This window comes from Nicotiana tabacum, chromosome 14, assembly GCF_000715075.1.
Source record: "Nicotiana tabacum cultivar K326 chromosome 14, ASM71507v2, whole genome shotgun sequence".
Classification (NCBI taxonomy): domain Eukaryota; kingdom Viridiplantae; phylum Streptophyta; class Magnoliopsida; order Solanales; family Solanaceae; genus Nicotiana; species Nicotiana tabacum.
This window is the reverse complement of record NC_134093.1, coordinates 108,330,306-108,350,413: the sequence shown is the minus strand read 5'-3', so window position 1 is coordinate 108,350,413 and position 20,108 is coordinate 108,330,306. Positions and strand designations below refer to the sequence as shown.

At 33.3% G+C, this 20,108-nt stretch overlaps 1 protein-coding gene across 1 annotated transcript; it reads left to right on the top strand.

Moving 5' to 3' along the window:
* Positions 1–2,663: 2,663 nt before the first annotated feature.
* On the top strand, positions 2,664–9,167 carry LOC107773981 (putative hexosyltransferase MUCI70). The gene is made up of 9 exons (XM_075229832.1): positions 2,664–4,369; positions 4,891–5,136; positions 5,258–5,468; positions 5,580–5,689; positions 5,778–5,977; positions 6,531–6,634; positions 7,429–7,616; positions 7,716–7,915; positions 8,652–9,167. The coding sequence occupies exons 1-9, from the start codon at positions 4,117–4,119 to the stop codon at positions 8,880–8,882; spliced, it is 1,743 nt and encodes a 580-aa protein (XP_075085933.1). The 5' UTR covers positions 2,664–4,116; the 3' UTR covers positions 8,883–9,167.
* The last annotated feature ends 10,941 nt before the right edge of the window (positions 9,168–20,108 follow it).

The window sequence follows — 20,108 nt, the reverse complement described above, 5'->3', positions numbered from 1 at the left end:
CAGATACATGCATCATATTTAAAAAAGAGATCTTTTCAAAATCAAATAATATCACAAAATGAGGAAGTCAATTTATTTATTAAGTTGGAATGTCTTATATGAAAAATACCCACTTGCACTCACTGCTTGTAATAATTCAAATAATTTAACCTCAAAAATCACAAATTAGAGTAAGAGTGAAAATTATAAACAAAATATTTGTGTTGTGTTGCATCAATTCATTTGCTGCAAATATTGGAGCAAATAAATTTTAACAAACAATGATATATAAAAAATAAAAGAAGGATAGTACAAAGAGAAAGAAATGAATTCTTCTAAGTTTTGGGTAAAAAGAATTAATACTTTGCATTATTGCTTTGTTAAAATATATACATCAATCATAATTTTTAAATATATGACATAATGACTAAATTGAAATTGGAAGAATAATGTTTGAAACAATATAAAAAGTAATGATAAATAATAGTGCCAAAATAGACATCTGTCCAAACACTAGTAATTAGAATAATGACTTCCTATTTATATATTTCAAGAGGTAAAAATAAACTTAAAACTTGAAACCGGCTAACAACTAAACCAATTTGGCTATTTTCGCAAAAAGAAAAATAGTTTATACTAATGTCCACTCTATAGGTCGCTTTGACGTGCCCCTTTAACCATAAATAATATTTCAGTATTTTATATGGTGTTGAAATATTAAAAATTTTGTTTCAAAAGTATTTCAAGTGATATGATTCTACAAATCTTCAAATTGTTTTTCTAATTGAAAGTTATGTCCAAGGAAAAAATTCAACCACTAAATACTCTTTTTGGAAGTTAATTTTCGAAATACTTTTTATTTCAAATTTAACCAAATATTGTTCAAATGCTTACTTTGTATTAAATCAAGCAAGTGACATCCTAATCAATCTTGATACTTGATTCAATAAATTTTATTGATTAAAATTGCAAAATTTCATATTTTAAAATAACTTAAGTGAGAACTAAATAAAAACATGTACTATGATTTACAGCTGTATTTAAAGCTGTTAAACAGTGCCGCTTTCTTTGAAAAATGTTTACTCGAGATCGTGATTTTATTGCACTTTATTGACTTATCAATAATACTTTCAAAGAAATGGGAAGATGCCCCAATAGAGTGACAAAAGTCATTTGGGCAATTTAACGACTTCATGTTTCTATTTTAGCCATCAAAATTTTATTTTGGAAAAAAGAAAAGAAAATTAAAAATTCTTTTGTAGTAATTGTACATATTGGACCTTTACGCACCGTGGCGAGATAAATAAATTATAGGGCAAATATCACTTTTTGCCCGCGGCAGAAATTATTTATATTTGATAACCTAAAGGTATATAAAATTTATATATTTTATATATATAACATATCAAAATGTATTTATATACAAAACAATATATTTTTCGACTATTATTTTAAAAGATGCTATACAGTATCATTTCTCTTGAATATATTCACCATTAATAAGAAATCTTTATAGGGAATTGTTTCCTCTTTAATGGGCTTATATGATGCGAATTGAATTAGTCGGACCAGTGCAGAACAACAAACCTAGCTAAAATAAAAAACCTCTACGACCCTAACGGGGAAACCTTCTCTTCATATTTATTTACTTACCTTTTATGTTTAATAATTATTGGTCTCTTTACTGCCTTCTTTCCTTTTCTATTGATTAATAATGGAAATTTTCATCAATTTGTGTGGTCACATGGCAAACAAGTTAGAAAGATTTGGTCACCTTTCCAATTTAGGACCTTGGTAATTTATGGTCACATTTGCAAACATATTGAAGGCATACTCTCATCAATCAAAGTTATGAGGATGATAAATATGGTAAGTGAACAAAATGGAGAACAAGAGAAGATAGTAAATTTTCCAGGAGGATAATACCATAGTTAGAGGAGATTTTAGATCAAATCACAATATCGGTTTGATTATATATATATATATATATATATATATATATATATATATACACACGTTGAATGACCTTTTTGGAACCATCGATTATATTTTGACCATGTTAAGAAAGATTTAGTAAAATAGCCCCGCATCAAAATTTTAAAGTTTCCTGTTAGAATTTTGAAGTAGCCTATCAAATATTTCAGTTATGGCAGCGTGCTTTAGAATTCAGGCAACATGCTTTAAAAGTCTGGCAACGTGCTTTAAAGTTATGATAGTGTACTTTAAAATATGGCAACATGCTTTAAAATTCTAGTAGTATCCTTCAAAATTCTGGTAACGAGACTATTTTTCCAAAATTTATCTTGACAGGATGAAAAATATAATCGGTAACACTACTATTTAAGCAAATCTCCCAAAAATAATTTTACTAACGAGCAATTACGTGTTTGGATAAAATTGTATACATTCTTCCAATTATGTTCCAACAAGCAAAGGAGAGTTAATTACATTAGTGTAATTAAGAAGTCACCGTTAATTACGTGATTAATAAGCTAAAAACTGTCATCCAACAGCAACTAATTATGTTAAGCAGCAATGTCAAAATCGTGTGTACTTATTTGGCCCTTTTGTGCAGACAACAGTCCAGTTATCACGCGCACATGGCGCATGCTAGCCTCAATTATATTTTATTTTATTTTTTAAAATTTCCAGTTATTGATCTACATATATAGAACAATATAAATAAGACAATAAAATTTGCAGAAATATCCTCCATAAAAATGGAAAATAAACTCCAGAAAAATAAAATTAATAAGTACTCGTGAACTGTGATCTCAGATTTGATTGGTTTCATTAAACCCTATAAATCATTTCTACCTCATCTCAATTTCAGTGGCAATAATTTGTAATTTATTGCCACTGCAATTTTCTATATTTCAAGAACCAATTTTTTTTCTTCCAATTTTGATTGGTAGGATTGAATTTGAGTAGTGGGTTTTGATTGGTTGGTTCTGAATGTGACCGTTTTGTATGTTTTAATAAAAACTTTTATATATATGTATACAATTTCTTGATTTGGGTTGTTTGTATTTGAGATAAAGATGCAAACTTTACATCTTCACTTGCTTTAAAATGCCACACTCTTTTTACATTCTTACTATTTAAGGCTCTGTATTAGCAGTTTTGGTGAAGTGGGGCTGTTGTTATTAGATCCATAAAGAAGCAATAGAGGATTGATTGTAAATCTAGAGATCATTTGGCTAATTGTGTATCTGTTTTCTTGGTGAATTTGGTCCATTTTCTTTATTAGATTGGCATTTCCAAATTTATACAGTGAGTAATTTCTGGCGTTTTGAGCTGATTCTGTTGAAGTTTCCTAATTTGGAGGTGAATTTTAGTGCAAAGATTCAAACTTTAGGAAGATAAAGAAGCAAGAAAGGATTGTTTGTATTATTGGGTCTTTGTTTTATTGGTGAATTTGGTGCATTTTTATTAGATTGGTATTGCTAAATTTGTGCAGTGAGAAGCTTTGTGGAGTTTTGAGCTGATTTTCTTGAAGTGTTGGAAAGTTGGAGGTGAATTACTGTGCAAAGATTCAAACTTTAGTAGGAAGATAAAGAATCAAGAAAGGATTGATTGTAGCTCTAGAGATCATTTGGCCAATAGGGTATCTTTTTCTTGGGGAATTTGGTGCCTTTTTTGTACTAGATTGGCATTACCAAATTCGAGTGACGAGAAGTTTGTGGCGTGTTGAGCTGATTTTCTTGAAGTGTACTTAATTTGGAGGTGAATTTTAGTGCAAAAGATTCAAACTTTAGTAGGAAGATAAGAGTTGGATTTGGCACTCTGAGCTGATTTTGTTCGAGTATTCCAAATTTGGAGGTGAATTTAGTGCAAAGATTCAAACTTTAGGAATATAAAGAAGCAAGAGAGGAATGATTCCAACTCTAGAGATCATTTGGCTATTTGGGTATATTTTTTCTTGGTAAATTTGGTGCATTTCTTATTAGATTGGGCATTGCCTAATTGGTGTGGTGAGAAGTTTCTGGCGTTTTGAGCTGATTTTGTTCAAGTATTCTAAATTTGGCGGTGAATTTTAGTGCAAAGATTCAAACTTTAGTAGGAAGATAGAGTTTTGGATGTGGATGAGTGGAGGGGGAAAATGAGAGGTGAAGTAGCAAGATTGAGGGGACAACAATGACTACAGGATCATTGGGTCTTCGTTCTTCAGGAAGTTATGGCTCTTTGCAGCAACAGCTATTTCAGAACAGCTCCTCACCAATCCAAACAACACCTCCTATTCCATCAAGAAAGCCCCCTAAATTGTTTAAGGAGAAAGAGGGATTGTTTCTCCGGATCTGCAAATTCGCCCCTCGAAAGAATGTGGGGATGCTGCTGTTGTGTGTCGTTTCTGCCGCAGCTTTTCTGTGGGTCTTGTATGTTGGCAAAGGTTTGGTCTCTAAACTCTAGCACATTGCCTCTTTCTGAAACGTATGATTTGTCATATATTATAGTTAGATGTCAAATCTTTGGTGTTCATGTACTTGGAAATATTAAGATGGAGAATTTGTTTATTAAGCACTAATACAAAACTGAAAATCTTATTTATGTGAATTCATAGAGTTAATGCCATAAGTATTGTGGAGCTTCTGGGAGGCTCTTATGTGGTGTTATCGGGTGGTTATAGTTTGCTTGGTAAAATATTAATTGGCTGCCTCAAAGTTCATCATTTCACTTGTATGCTCTTTCTTTTTAAGGTTTTACCTGATTAGGAGAGTTCCTGATTTCGTCTAGTTTATGCTGACGATTTTTAATGACCACCTCTGTTGTTCAATCTTCTACTTTCGTTTTTAAGGAAATACTTTCTATCCGGCTGTTCCATATGTTGGTGCTTGTACATATTTTAAATTTTCATCTCTTAAGAATTCTTTTCTGCCTTCTGACAAGATCGAGTTTTCGACTCATTTATAGGTGAAGATGCAGTGGAACTTAACACCTCCATAAGTAACAGGATGTTTCCTCCAGAAACTGTACATAACTATATTTATAGGAATATTGAGTCAATAAAACGAACTAATGTTGGCCGAAGTGCATCAACTATCCAATCTCCTCCTCCTCCTGTATATTTCAAAGGATATACTCTTCCTCCTGGAAATCCATGTGAAGGCTTCACGTTGCCACCCCCGCCAGCAGATAAGAAGAGGACTGGACCACGGCGTAAGTTTTACAATCTTGTCGTATTCTGAAAATTTTCTCCTTAAAATGGATTGAAGGTCAGAATATATAACTTCTAAATGCTGAACCTAAACCTCATATTTCCATTCCTTATGTTCTTCAGCATGTCCTGTGTGCTACCTTCCTGTTGAACAAGCTATTGCATTAATGCCGGATGCACCGTCCTTTTCTCCTGGTGTTAGCAATTTGACATACATCCATGAAGAAAATCCAAGTAAAACCGAGTTTGGAGGTTCAGATTTCGGCGGATATCCTTCACTGATGCAGAGAAATGATTCGTATGATATAAGAGAGACAATGAGTGTGCATTGTGGGTATGCTATTTTCTCTACTTGGAAACTTTATAACAAAGATCGTCGCATTTTTCACAAGATCCTCTGATTTAGTGTATTTTGTGATTTTTTCATTTTACGTCCAACTGACAGTTTTGTCAGAGGAACCAGGCCTGGACATCGGACAGGTTTTGACATTGACGATTCTGACCTTGTTGAGATGGAATCTTGTCAAGGTGTCGTGGTGGCATCGGCAATATTTGGTATTGATCTTTCAACTGATCATTCATTTGTTACATTTGCATCTTGTATCTGATGGACCTTAGTTTTAACAAATATACTCTTGTTAAGGGGCCTTTGATTTGATACGGCAACCAAAGAATACCAGCGAATATGCAAAGAAAAATGCCTGCTTCTATATGTTCGTGGATGAAGAAACAGAAGCATTTTTGAGAAATTCAAGTGAGCTAAATAGTAGCATGAGAATTGGTTTATGGAGAATTGTTGTTGTTCATAACCTACCTTACAACGATCCGCGGCGAAATGGAAAGGTAATTATTCGTTGCCGATATCTTTTCCTTCGTAGATCTGAAGTTTGGATCCTTAACCAACTTTCCGCCTAAATGGGAGCTTTTGTGTTCTAAATCTTGAAGTCGACAATTTGAACAGGCTCTTGAATCGAACTCTAAATAGGTCTATTTCTGGAAATAGATAGAGTTCCGTTGTCTACTGTAATGAGCAAGCACAAAGTGCATTTATTTTCATGGTTTTGTCAAATTCTTATTTGATGCAGCCACTAATGATTGCATTAGAGTAGGCTGTCTACATCACACCCCTTGGGGTACGGCCCTACCCTGGACCCTGCATGAACGCAGGATGCCTTGTGCACTGGGCTGCCCTTTTTATTTGATGCACAACCATATTATACATATTCTAGCTGCAGAAGGCATTTTATCTTTTGCTTTTGGCTTTGCCTATATGATACTTAACATTGATTTTAAACGGGGACAGTGATCTAATTTCTTCCCAATTTTTGTTACCTTATGGAGAAATAGACAATATAATGATTGAATAATTTGTGACATGTATTTGTTAACACTGTAGGTTCCAAAGCTTCTACTCCACAGGCTTTTCCCTAATGCTCGTTATTCTCTGTGGATTGATGGAAAACTTGAGCTTGTTGTGGATCCATATCAAATACTTGAAAGGTATATTTAAGACCCAATCCACATCTCATATATGCGAAAGCAAAAATCATAATTGGCTTCCCCTTCTATGGGTTGATTTTAGTCTCTTGACTAAAGACGTTGAATTTCTCCTTTTAAAACTTTAGCGATTAGCGATACTTGCAGTAGCCACCTATATGGACAAGTATAAGTAAAGAAAGATAAAGAAGCAAAAGTAAGTAATGCTTCTGCAAGTTTGTTTTTAGATGTGTTTGCGACACTTCTCCAGCCAAAATTTACTATAAGAGGAATATAAGCATCTTGTGCTGAGGTGGTTCTTTTCATAGCAGAGGCGGACCTATGCTTGTAGAAGAGGGGTCACTGGACCCTGTTAACTTCGGCAAAAATTCTGAATATATAAGTATATATATGTTGAAAAACGGTCATATATTTTGCTTGGAACCTTTAAGATCGAAAGTCTGATGGAGGCACTGGGTCCGCCTTTGTTTCATAGTGGTGTATTTACATGTCTTTCTCTATAAGAAAAAAATGATTTTATTAAAGTAGCCTTCACATGCTTAAGCGACATGCCAACAGAAAAATGAAAAATATGTATGCCAGCAAAGTATACATTTATTGGAGATGGTTTTTATGGCCTCAAATTCAGGCACATCTCAGAATTGTTGGACCTATTTATCACTGATAACTATGTTAAGGGGGATTCCTTTGGTAAATGGTTGTAGAAGTTTGTTGAAAATTGACTTGTTCATAAAAATGTGCTTTTATTGTTCTTCACAAGTTGATTCGCTCTCAAGTTTTTTTCATTTCAATGTCAGGTTCTTGTGGAGAAAAAATGCCAGTTTTGCAATATCAAGGCACTACAAGCGCTTCGATGTATTTGTAGAAGCAGAAGCTAATAAGGCAGCTGCAAAGTTCGACAACGCTTCCATCGACTTTCAGGTTGAATTCTATAAAAAGGAAGGTTTAACTCCATATTCCAGGGCTAAACTTCCTATTACAAGTGGTAAGAGTGTGATCCTCTTTTTCATCTTTGTTTACCTTCTGCTCGTAGTTCCTGCCCGTTTTCTGTCTGATAATCATACTAACGTGCTATTTATGTCAGATGTCCCTGAGGGATGTGTAATAATAAGGGAACACAATCCAATCTCCAATCTTTTTACTTGCCTTTGGTTTAATGAAGTGGACCGTTTTACTCCAAGAGACCAAATTAGCTTTGCTATTGTGAGAGATAAGATCATGTCAAAGACAAATTGGACTGTGAATATGTTCTTAGATTGTGAGCGGCGCAACTTTGTGATTCAGGTAATCTTCATTTCTTTACCTTCTGGATTGTGAACGGACACAACTTTGTAATTGCCATTGCTGGTCCACATATTGATATTTCCTCAAATTCTATATTATCTGATGCTCTTTTCTTCTTAATCGTTCCAAAAAGAATGACGTGTTTCTATTTGATAACCCAACTTTAAACTTTCCAATTTGTCCTATATGACGTACTCTTATAGCCATTTTGAACTGTCATGGTATGTTTAATGTCACAAGTTCTCGGGGTACTTTTGAATGTGCCACAAATCTTTTTTTGTTAAACTCAGCGCTCAGTTAAACACCGCCATATAAAAGGAAATGGAGGGAGTAATAGTTTTAGCTACTTGTCAAGATGACCTTTTTCCGATTTAATTGCCGTGTGCTAGATAGCTGTATCTTACAACAACAACAACAACAAAAAACCCAGTAGTTTCCCACGAGTGGGGTCTAGGGAGGGTAAGATGTACGCAGCCTTGCCATTCCCTTGGAAGGAAATGGAGGGAGTAATAGTTTTAGCTACTTGTCAAGATGACCTTTTTCCGATTTAATTGCCGTGTGCTAGATAGGTGTATCTTACAACAACAACAACAACAACAAACCCAGTAGTTTCCCACGAGTGGGGTCTAGGGAGGGTAAGATGTACGCAGCCTTGCTCCTTCCCTTAGAAGGGCAGAGAGGCTGTTTGATAGCTGTATCTTGTTAATTGATAGATTTGTTTTGTTGCTATCTGCAGGGGTACCATAGAGACGTTCTTGAGCGCCCAACTCCACCTCGTGCGAGTGTAATTGTTCATCCTCCACCGCCTGTAATTTTTGAAGCGCGACAGACCTCACCTATAGTTTCAACATCAACCGTCATAACTACTCCTCTCAAAAAGATACCCACGAAGCGTGGGAGAGAGAGGAAATCCAAGCGTCATAGAAAAGTTATTATTGCTGGAAATAAAGATCCTAATTTCAGTTAAAAATTTTGATCGATTAAAATTTTATTCTTTTCCTTCCCTGTTTTCCAGTATATCAATCGCGGGGTTAGGAACTGTTGTTTCCGAAAAGTCAGCATGAAGTTCTTAAGATTCTTTAGCTGTCAGATTTATCTAATTTTTTGTTGTATATATTTGAGTCTTGGCAAGTATTAACATTGCAGTTTTACACTGCAAATCGCCTTCATTTATCGGTAGCTTCATGTATTATTTCTTCTCATACAACTGTTGGTTCTGAAGCAAGATGAAATTCAATATCCATTATACTGCTGTTTGCTGTGTTTCTTTTCAATTATGCTGTGACTACGTTTTTCCTCGGCCGAGGGTCTATCGGAAACAACCTCTTTATCTTCACAAAGTAGGGATAAGGTCAGCGTTCATATTATCCTCCCCGACCTCACTTGTACCCCGACCTCACTTGTAAGATTACACTGAGGTTGTTGTTGTTGTTGCTGCTGCGTTGTTGAAATCTTGGTTTTTCAAGTCTTGTAAATGTTGATTTAGTAGTTGGAGATCTTGGTTGTTGAGGGGTTGGGGGTGGGGTGGGGTGGGGGACATAATTTCCAACAGTACTTGGTATAGAAACATGGTTTGCTTCATTGTAACAAACAGGACAGCATGCTAAAGATTGGAATGTTAATGTGCATGAGGATGTTTCTCTTCAAATTTAACTGCTCCAATTAGTGTTGTGTTAATTAAGTGAGACATTCAAGAGAGATGAGCAGTTTAGGCAAATATTCTTATGATTAAGACTAGTAAACTTCCTTTTTAAAGGGCGTGTAAAAACTTTAATAGATAATATGAAACGGAGATAGTATTAACAACATGCTATTAAACACCGAACAATAACCATGATGAAATTGCTAAGATAATGATGCATAGTCTCGAAGAGGCAAAACTAATAACCATTTGGAATGTTTGGAAAATTAGATACTATTATAGGTTCAGTTGAACTCGCATCCAAAGCTTTAACTCCGTCACTACTTAACTATGCTTAATGAAAGTTTACTTTCACCTTATAAAATCAATAAGTCGATATGGCCAAACGGATATATATATATATATATATATATATATATATAATTTTTTTTTAATTTTCTAAAAACTTTTTACTTTTTTTTTTGGAATCGGTGTTTGGCCATGAAAATTTTGAATTTCACTTGAAGTTAAATTTTGGAATTTGAAAAACTCCAAAAAGCTATTTTCAAAATTTTCACTTTAAGGGCGTTTGGACATAAGAATTGTAAATTTTTTTTAAAAAAGTGATTTTTTTTAAAGTGAAAATGGTATTTGAAAATTAGAGTTGTGTTTGGACATGAATATAATTTTGGGTTATTTTTGAAGTTTTGTGAGTGATCTGAATGAAAATTTTGAAAAATAATTTTTTGGAGTTCTTCAAATTTTCGAAAATTTTCAAAATGAATCTTCAAGTGAAAATTGAAAAATTTATGACCAAACGCTGATTTCGAAAAAAAAGTGAAAAATCTCTTATGTCCAAACGAGCTAATCACTCAGAAAAAATAAAAAACAACTCTAAATTATCTTCATGCCCAAATACTAATTTTCAAATACCATTTTCACTTTTCTTTTTTTGGAACTTCACAATTCTTATATCCAAACTTAAGAAAATTCATGTACTAAGTCAAAAAGAGAAAGTTGCTTTTATCTTTTTGCTGACACAACTTAGAAGAAATTTCTCTCACACAGCAGCAATTGGGGGAAGAAACTTGAAAAAAAGATGAATCAGCTTCCAAAAGTGCACATGCAAATTAGTAACAGATCTAATATTAGTCAAATCAAGTCTGCTACCAAACTTTTTGGATGAAATCTTCTAAAGAAAAAAAGTGCACTTCACAGTTTTACTTGTTTTTTTGTCTAGTTATATAATTTGGAGATTGATTTGCTTCAATTGTCTTTGATTTGGTAGATAAATAATCCAAGTTCACTTTCAACTACTTTACATAAATTGTTTTGTTGGTTTGTGAAGTTGCAAACCTTTGGAGAAAGCTAAGCATCATAAATTGGGACATAAGAATTATGATATTCCGAAAAGAGTGGAACTTTTTTTTAAAATTGAAAATAGTATTTGAAAATTGGAATTGTATTTGTACATAAATACAAATTGGAGTTGCTTATAATTTTTTTGTAACTGATTTGGAGTGAAATTGTGGAAAACAGTTTTTTGGAGCTTTTTGACAACTTCAAGTTGGATTTGAAATTTTCATGGCCAAATACTGATTCTAAAAAAAAAAGTAATTTTTTTTTCCGAAAACCATAATTTTTTTTATAGCTAAACGGGCCCTAAATTTCCCTAAATTGCAGACTATAAAAGAATTTTTATATTATTATATCACTTAAAAATTAATTATAATCTAATCGTTCATAATAAATGAATTAGTAATTTGAAAAATAAAGCATATTGCCTGCTAGCAGTATTGAAGTACATTGATAGTATAAAAGTGCGTTGCACTATTAGAGTATAAGTGAGTACACTTAAAAACATATTTTTTTGCGATATTGGGGATCGATATCAAATCATTTTGAATAGTTTTTTTTTTTTTTTTTTTGGAAAAAAGACTCATACGTCAAATTAATTCTGCTTGACCGTAAGTGAAAATATTAATGTGTTTTATACTACAATTCAGAGATCAAATTCTCTTGTCAACTCCAACAAAAACTTGTAGAAGTATGGAACATAGAGTGTGATTTTGTTGACATTCAGTTATTTCTTTGAATTTTTAAAATCTGAAAAAGGAGCAAATTCTGAAATACATATCATATGCCAAGTGTTGATAATAGTTCGTGTATATTTATGACTTCAAATTTGGAAGTTTTATACAGAACAAATTATCATATAAGTTACTGTTATGGAATAATATGAAATAAAGTAACATAAGAGAAATTTAGAAAGAGATAATACTAGTTTTTTGATGGCTTTCTCTAAATGAGTAGAGAAGTCTCCTATTTATAAGAGAGTTGTATGGTGACCAAATAATAGTCTTGCTGGCCAAGTAACAAATCTTGGTGAGCAAGTAACTAATCTTAGTGACCACGTAACTAGACTAGTTTATGACTAACTAACTTGCTCCCAAGTAATTTTATAATACATGGACATTCACTCTTAATATTATTCATAACACTCTCCCTTGAATGTCCATTAGTAGATAATATAACTCGTTAAAACCTTACTAGGAAAAAAACTTAGTAAAAAAAAATTCTAGTGAAGGAAAAAGAGTACACATGTTTAATAATACACTTTTTGGTTGCCTCGTTAAAATCCTTGCAAGGAAAACCCAATGGGACAAAACCTTATAAGGGAAAAAGAGTACAACGCGTATTAACTCCCCCTGATGAGAACATCAATTCACATCTTTGAGCCTTCGCATCCCAATCTTGTACGCTAGCTTCTTGAAGATTGACGTCGGTAGAGATTTGGTGAACAAATCAGTCATATTATCACTTGAACGAATCTGCTGCATATTGATATCACTATTCTTTTGAAGATCATGTATAAAAAATAACTTTAGTGAAATGTGCTTTGTCCTATCTCCTTTTATGAATCCTCCATTCAATTGGGCTATGCATGATGCACTGTCTTTATACAAAATCGTGGGTAGTTTGTCATACTTCAAACCACATTTGTCTCGAATAAGATGTATTATAGACCTCAACCATATACATTCTCGACTTGCTTCATGAATAGCAATTATCTCAGCATGATTAAATGAAGTAGCCACGATTGATTGCTTAGTCGTTCGTCAAGATATATCAGTGCCTCCACATGTAAACACATAGCCTATTTGAGATCGAGCCTTGTATGGGTAAGATAAATACCCAGTATCGGCATAACCAACAAGGTCGGGACTACAATCATTAGCATAAAATAAGCCCATATCGGTAGTCCCTTTTAGACACCACAATATGTGTTTGATTCCATTCCAATGTCTCCTTGTAGGAGCAGATCTAAATCTTGCTAAGACATTAATTGAAAAAGTTATGTCAAACCTTGTAGTGTTAGCAGGATACATTAGTGCACCAATTGCACTAAGATATGGTACTTCAGGACCAAGAAGCTCTTCATTCTTTTCTTGAGGCCGGAACGGGTATTCACATCAAGTGACCGAACAACCATCAGTGTACTTAATGGATGTGCTCCATCCATATAAAACCGTTTCAATACCTTTTCAATGTAGGCAAATTGATGAACAAAAATTCCGTTTGCCAAATGTTCAATTTGCAAACCGAGACATAATTTTATCTTTCCGAGATCTTTCATCTCGAATTCCTTCTTTAAATAGTCAATTACCTTTTGGAGTTTTGTAGGAGTTCCAATAAGGTTGATGTCATCAACATATGCAACAAGTACATCAAACTCCGAAGTTGTTTTCTTTATAAAAATACATGGACAAATGACATCATTTATATAACCTTCCTTTAATAAATACTCACTAAGGCGGTTATACCACATTCTTCCTGATTAGACCATACAAAGATCTTTGCAATTTGATTGAAAATATTTTTCGGGGCTTTGAGTTATGTGTGTCAGGAATTTTAAATCCATTGGGAATTTTCATATATATTTCGTTATCAAGTGAGGCATAAAGGTAGGTTGTAACCACATCCATTAAATGCATACCAAACTTTTCATGGACAACAAAACTAATGAGATAACGAAATATTATTGCATCCATAACAGGTGAATATGTCTCTTCATAATCGACACCAGACATTATCTTGCATAATGCTAGATGCAACATTATATGCAAAGACATAATCCACCACTATATTCAATCGATTCAAATCTGTCTCAATATCGATTGGATTTGTTGATAGTTTCTTATTTTCTTGAGTCTCAGGCTCATTGATTTCCTCGTGAATCTCAGGATTGGTTAAATCGTGGATTTCTTTATGAGACTCATTCATAGTGTCACCTTTATCATTTATTTTCCTTTATCTAGGATTTCGATCCTTAGAACCCAATGGTCTGCCACACTTTAGGCATGCTTTTGACTCATTAGCTATGACACTAGAAGATTGTCCAACAAGGACATCAATACGGATTGGGACATTTTCTGTAGGGATATGTGATTTCGTTATCCTTTTCAGATCTGTAAATGCATATGGCATTTGATTTGCTATTTTCTACAAATGAATAATCTTTTGCACCTCCTTTTCACAAATAGAGGCACGTGAATCAAGATGAGACAATGATAGATTTTTCACAAAATTTCTCGTGTGGTTTCACCATTTTCTCCCCCTAATTTTAGAAAAAATATCTCATCAAATCGACAATCTACAAATTGAGCAGTGAATAAATCTTCCATTAATATTTCAAGGTAGAAAATAATAGAGGGCGATTCAAACCCAACATATATTCCTAACCTTCTTTTGGGACCCATCTTGGTGCGATATAGCTGTGCTACATGCACGTATACTGCGTACCCAAAAATTCTTAAATGGGATTTATTAGGTTCATGACCCAAAACTAATTACAACGGAGAATATTTATGATAATTTGCCGGTCTGAGACGAACTAGCATTGCAACATGTAAAATGGCATGACCCCAAACCGAAGTGGGTAACCTCATTTTCATGAGCAATAATCTTGCTATCAATTGCAGACGTTTAATCAAAGACTATGCAAGGCCATTTTGAGTATGAACATGAGCTACAATATGTTCCACTTTTATCCCAATTGATAAGCAATAATCATTAAATGCTTGGGATGAAAACTTAGCAGCATTATCAAGTCTAATAGACTTAATTAGATTATCCGGGAATTGTGTTCGTAATCGAATTATTTGTGCCATTAATTTTGCAAATACCAGGTTGCGAGATGACAATAGTCACACATGAGACTATCTAGAAGATGCATCTATTAAGACCATAAAATATCTAAACGACCTACTAGGTGGGTGAATAGGTCCACAAATATCCCTTTGTATACGTTCCATAAACGCATGAGACTCAATCCCAACCTTTGTTAGTGATGGTCTAATAATTAACTTACCTTGATAACAAGAAGTGTAAGAAAATTTATTATTTAAAAGAATCTTTAAATTCTTTAATGGATGCCCATTTGAGTTCTCTATAATTCGTCGCATCATAATTGATTCAGGATGTCCCAATCGATCATGCCAAAGTATAAAAGTATTGGGATCAGTAACCTTTTTGTTTCACGATAGAATGTGCCTCAATTGCGCTAATTCTTGTCCAATACATACCATAAGATAAAGATGAGAACTTTTCAATAACCTCTTTTTGGCCAGAGACATTCTTGGTAACGATGAGATATTCAAGATTATTCTCATCTATTATCTCAATATGATATCCATTTCGACAGATATCTTTAAAACTCAACAAGTTCCTCTTGGACTTAGAGGAGAACATTGCATTATCTGTGATAAGTATTGTTCCCCTAGGCATAGTTATAGTAGCTCTTCCAGAGCCTTCAATTAAATTACTACTACCAGAAATTGTAGTAACATCTACCTTACACATATTTAAATGGGAGAAATATTTCTTCTCTGTGAATATCGTATGTGTCGTACATAAATAATTTAAGCAAATATTTCTACAATTAAACTTTGATCCAAGTTTGTTTTGTGAGGTATCCATATTTACTTACCATGATTTGACATACAAAAGAAATATATGAATAAATATTAGTATTTTTAGAGAAAAAGGAAAAAAAAACAAAGTTAAATTAGTGATTCAATAATGACCTTTTAATGTAATTTCGAGCAACTCTGATTATGATACTAATCGATACTAATAACTACTACTCATGTAAAGAACTATGATTATATGATATTTATTCACTAGCTACTATAAATAGACAAAAATAAAAACCAAACTACTCAATCATCTTTAACCATAGATCCATCACCGATCAAGTGGTCTATTTTTTCATAAGGTTGCTCAAAGAAATCTGCCATATCCATCACCTTTTCCACACTTAGCATAATATGAATACACCTCATCCACTTTGGTATAGACCAGTGGGTTGATTATCGTGATTTCTCATGAGCAAGTCATTATTTCGTTTAGTCACAAGGAGAAGAGAAATCAACTCAGAGTATTTCTTGAAACCTTTATCTTTGTATTGCTGTTGCAGGACCATATTGGAGGTATGAAATGTTGTGAACGTTTTTTCAAGCATATCATAGTCAGTGATACTATCTCCACAGAGTTTCAATTTAGAAGTAATTCTGAACATCGCCGAATTGTATTCAGAAACAGACTTAAAGTCTTGGAGCATTAGATGAGCCAAATCATATCGTGCCTGTGGAAGTGTGACCAACTTTAAGTTGTCATATCTTTCCTTTAAGCCATTCCACAAAATAAGTGGATCTTTGACTGTGAGATATTCTATTTTCAACCCTTCATCAAGGTGATAACGCAAGAAAATCAAGGCCTTAGCACAGTCTATGATAGATGCTTTTTTTTTTTTTTTTATCTTTAATGGCGTCTCCAAGACCCATTGCATCTAAATAGATTTCTGCATCCAACACCCATGACATATAGTTGTTGCCCGAAATTTCAAGGGCAACAAATTTTCTTTTCATAATATCAGTCATAATTAAGAGAGGAGAAAAATTATACCTTAGTCTTCTAAAAAATAACTTCTTGAGACGGTAGAGTCTCGTGCTGATAACGTGTTATAGAATAATATGAAATAAAGTAACACAAGAGAAATTTAGAGAGATAATACTAGATATTTTCTTGATGGTGTTCTCCAAATGAGTAGGGAAGTCTCCTATTTATAAGAGAGTTGGTTGGTGACCAAGTAACTAGTCTTGGTGGGCAAGTAACAAATCTTGGTGAGCAAGTAACTAATCTTAGTGACCAAGTAACTAGACTAGTTTATGACTAACTAACTTGCTCCCAAGTAATTTCATAATACATGGATATTCACTCTTAATATTATTTATAATATTTACAGATTATTTTTCTATCTACCTAAATCTTAGTTTAATAGAATAGGCGAGGTGCGTGTAATCCGATACAAACACCACTTGAACTCAAATAACTTATATAGAAGATGAATAATTGATCTTCGACAAACAAAAGAGAAACAAAAGAGAAAGATAAGAGAAAGAAAATATAGAAGTTATATTTGCTAATTAACATGAATTGATGTGCTTTAACATATATGTGTTATGAAATACATATTATATGGATGTCCACTAATCAAATATAACTTTCATTACTTTTCTCCATTATGTAGATAATCCCCACTACTTCTCATCATTATAGTTGTAACTCCCACACTTTTATAACCTCGCTATGATCTTCCCCCATATTCTCAGTAGTTAATATCATGTTCATGACATGCCTTTGTATTACCTCAATGTCATCCTATAAATAGAGGGCTTGGGCATCACATTGTACACACTTGAAAAATACTTGAAGAAATAAAAATCCCTGCTCTCTTTCTCTCTACATTCTTGTCTATTTACTTGTTTCATATTATTACTTTGAGCTAAGTTTCTTAACACATTATCAACACAAATTGCTATATTCTTCTAATACTTCCTAAAAGAAGTGAAAACCCTCCACGGAAGCTACAACTGCTTTTGCTGCTTTGCCAAAGAAACTTTTTCCTCGATAACGATTTTGTGGTAAGCATTAAAGATGAAGTGTCATCAATTTAGTCTTATGTGCATGAAGATGAAAAAGGTATATTCCTACTTATTTTATTTTAATTCGGTCGGTATACATTAATTTCAATAGAATGAGTAAGCACGTTCTATGACCATTATTTGCTAATTTAAACATTAGTCATATTTTTTATTCAATAAAACATGAAGTAACGTTGGAAACTGATGCAACACAGGGATATGATTCTTTAGACTTTATTTGCTTCTAGTTAAATTGTCATGGGTTTCTAAAGTAGTGTTACATTTGCTTTTCTGATACAATTTGGATGGTTTTATTCAGTTAAGAAAGTGTCGTTTTTAACAAAAAAAAAGAGATTTGTCAGCTCTTGGTTTATATGATCTCATGCTCTATGTACTACTAAGACTGGTAACCATTAATTTTTCAACACATTAGTTGATGAGGATCAGGTAAGTCTTATTGTGTCCATATAAAATCACAAATATCATAAATGGACTTATTTAGCACTCATATGATATATAGTTAATGTAGTTAAAAGAAATGTATTGACCTTTCTTTTAATCTTGCTTGTTGTGTCAACACTTATTGCTACATTAAGAGGTTACTGCTATGGGTCCACTGTTTTCTAATAAGTCATGCAAGAAAACTTCCACTGAAATGACTAATTAGTGAAGTATATAATCCCTTTACATATCACATTTGAGACAACAAGGTCTATTCTCATTTGTCTATGTTATTTATTATTTTATACTATCATGTCATCCAGTATTATAAAACGGTTGGTGTTATTTGCATGATTTGTAATTTCAGATTTACTTGCACTAATTACTTTATTGAGGTGATGAAGAAAAATTATGAAATCAGATCCAATGAGCACTGTTAAGAGTACGCCCGAAAGGCTCGAAGGTGAGTCACTAGACACTTTGGCTTATAATGCAATATGTGGAGGGTAAGACGTGGGTTCAAGTCCCAGCGCACCATGAGAATAAGACATCGGGTTTAAGTCCTGGTGCACCATGATAATAAGAGTTGGGTTTGAGTCTCAACTCATTATGGTCTAACATTCCTTTATTTAGGTAAGGCATTGGGTTTCACTCTCAATGCACCACATTGATGATATAATGATGTCTAAAGAAGAAAATATATTTTTCATGAAAAAGCACGAAACTTGTCACACTTGATTTGCATCATTCTTGATGTGAATTTGGTAGCGGTGTATAATATGTCTAAATGAAGACAAGCGGTTGACCAATAAATGTGGCACGCCAAAGATTAAAATAGTAATAGTCATCATTGATAATCGCAAAAAAGGAGAACAATAAGAGTTCTCAAAATAATTCTTCAAAGGTGAAAGAAATATGTATCAATGTGGTCTGTTAAAACGAGACACGCTCACATGATTATAGTCCATTCCTTGAAAATGTAGTTTGTGATAAGCATTGCAAATGCAGACTCATTCCTAAAAGTAAATGTGAAAATATATATGTGATAAAGATTATGTTGTCACGAACCAAAATCCATTAAAGGTCGTGATGGCACCTAACACTGCTGTCAGGCAAGCCAACCATAATTAATTAACTTAATTATCTATTTTAGTATTTTTGAAATAAAAATTTATTCAATTAAATAGTAAAGATAGAACTCATAGAGTAAGTGATAAATATTTTAGCAACTAAATTTCTAAATAACCCATAACCACTCCCAAAATCCGGTGTCACAAGTGCATGAGCATTTACTAGGGAGTTAAAATAAAATACAGCATCTATCCGAAATACAAATTTAGACAGGAAAAATGTAAATAACTCTGAAGGAGACTCTGTTGGCTGCGGATTGTAATATAGAATGCAGCTCACCTAAGTCCCCGTATTTTAACCACACCTCTGCGCCCACAAGGCCTCTGGACATATCTGTACCTGCACAATAAAAATGTGCAGCAAGTGTAGCATGAGTACGAAAAACAACATGTACCCAATAAGTATCAAGCCTAACCTCGAAGAAGTAGTGACGAGAGGTCGACTTTGACACTCACTAAGGGTCAATAATATTAAAATAGAGATAGTTAAATCAACATGATTTATAGGAATATCAATAATTTTCTTTAACCAGTAGAAATAATTAACTCTTTCGATTCAAATAACTTCCAATTTATCAATTAGTTTCACAAGCTGCAATAAAATATCAAGGTATCGTATAATTATTATTATTAGGCACGATTTCTGCCGAGGTCGTACGACCCGATCCAGAGTGTCGTGTACACTGTCGAAAAATGTGCGGCGCAATCCATAGATGCATCTATACTACCGAGGCGTTCGGCCCGCTCCACAAGAAAGGAGGACATTTTCTTATGAACCTCCAGAATGAGAAGTTATTATAATATTAACACATAGGATGTTCAATCTTTATTAACAATTCAATAATTTACACAAAATTCGAGTATATGAAGTTTCAATCTTTTACTATTTCCTCAAACAATTTACAATATAATTTCCGTAATTTAAGTAATTAAAAGAGGTAATTATCAAAAGTAATTCATGATTTGAGTCCTAAACAACCCGAACTTTAGCAATATTAGTAGCTACGCACGGACTC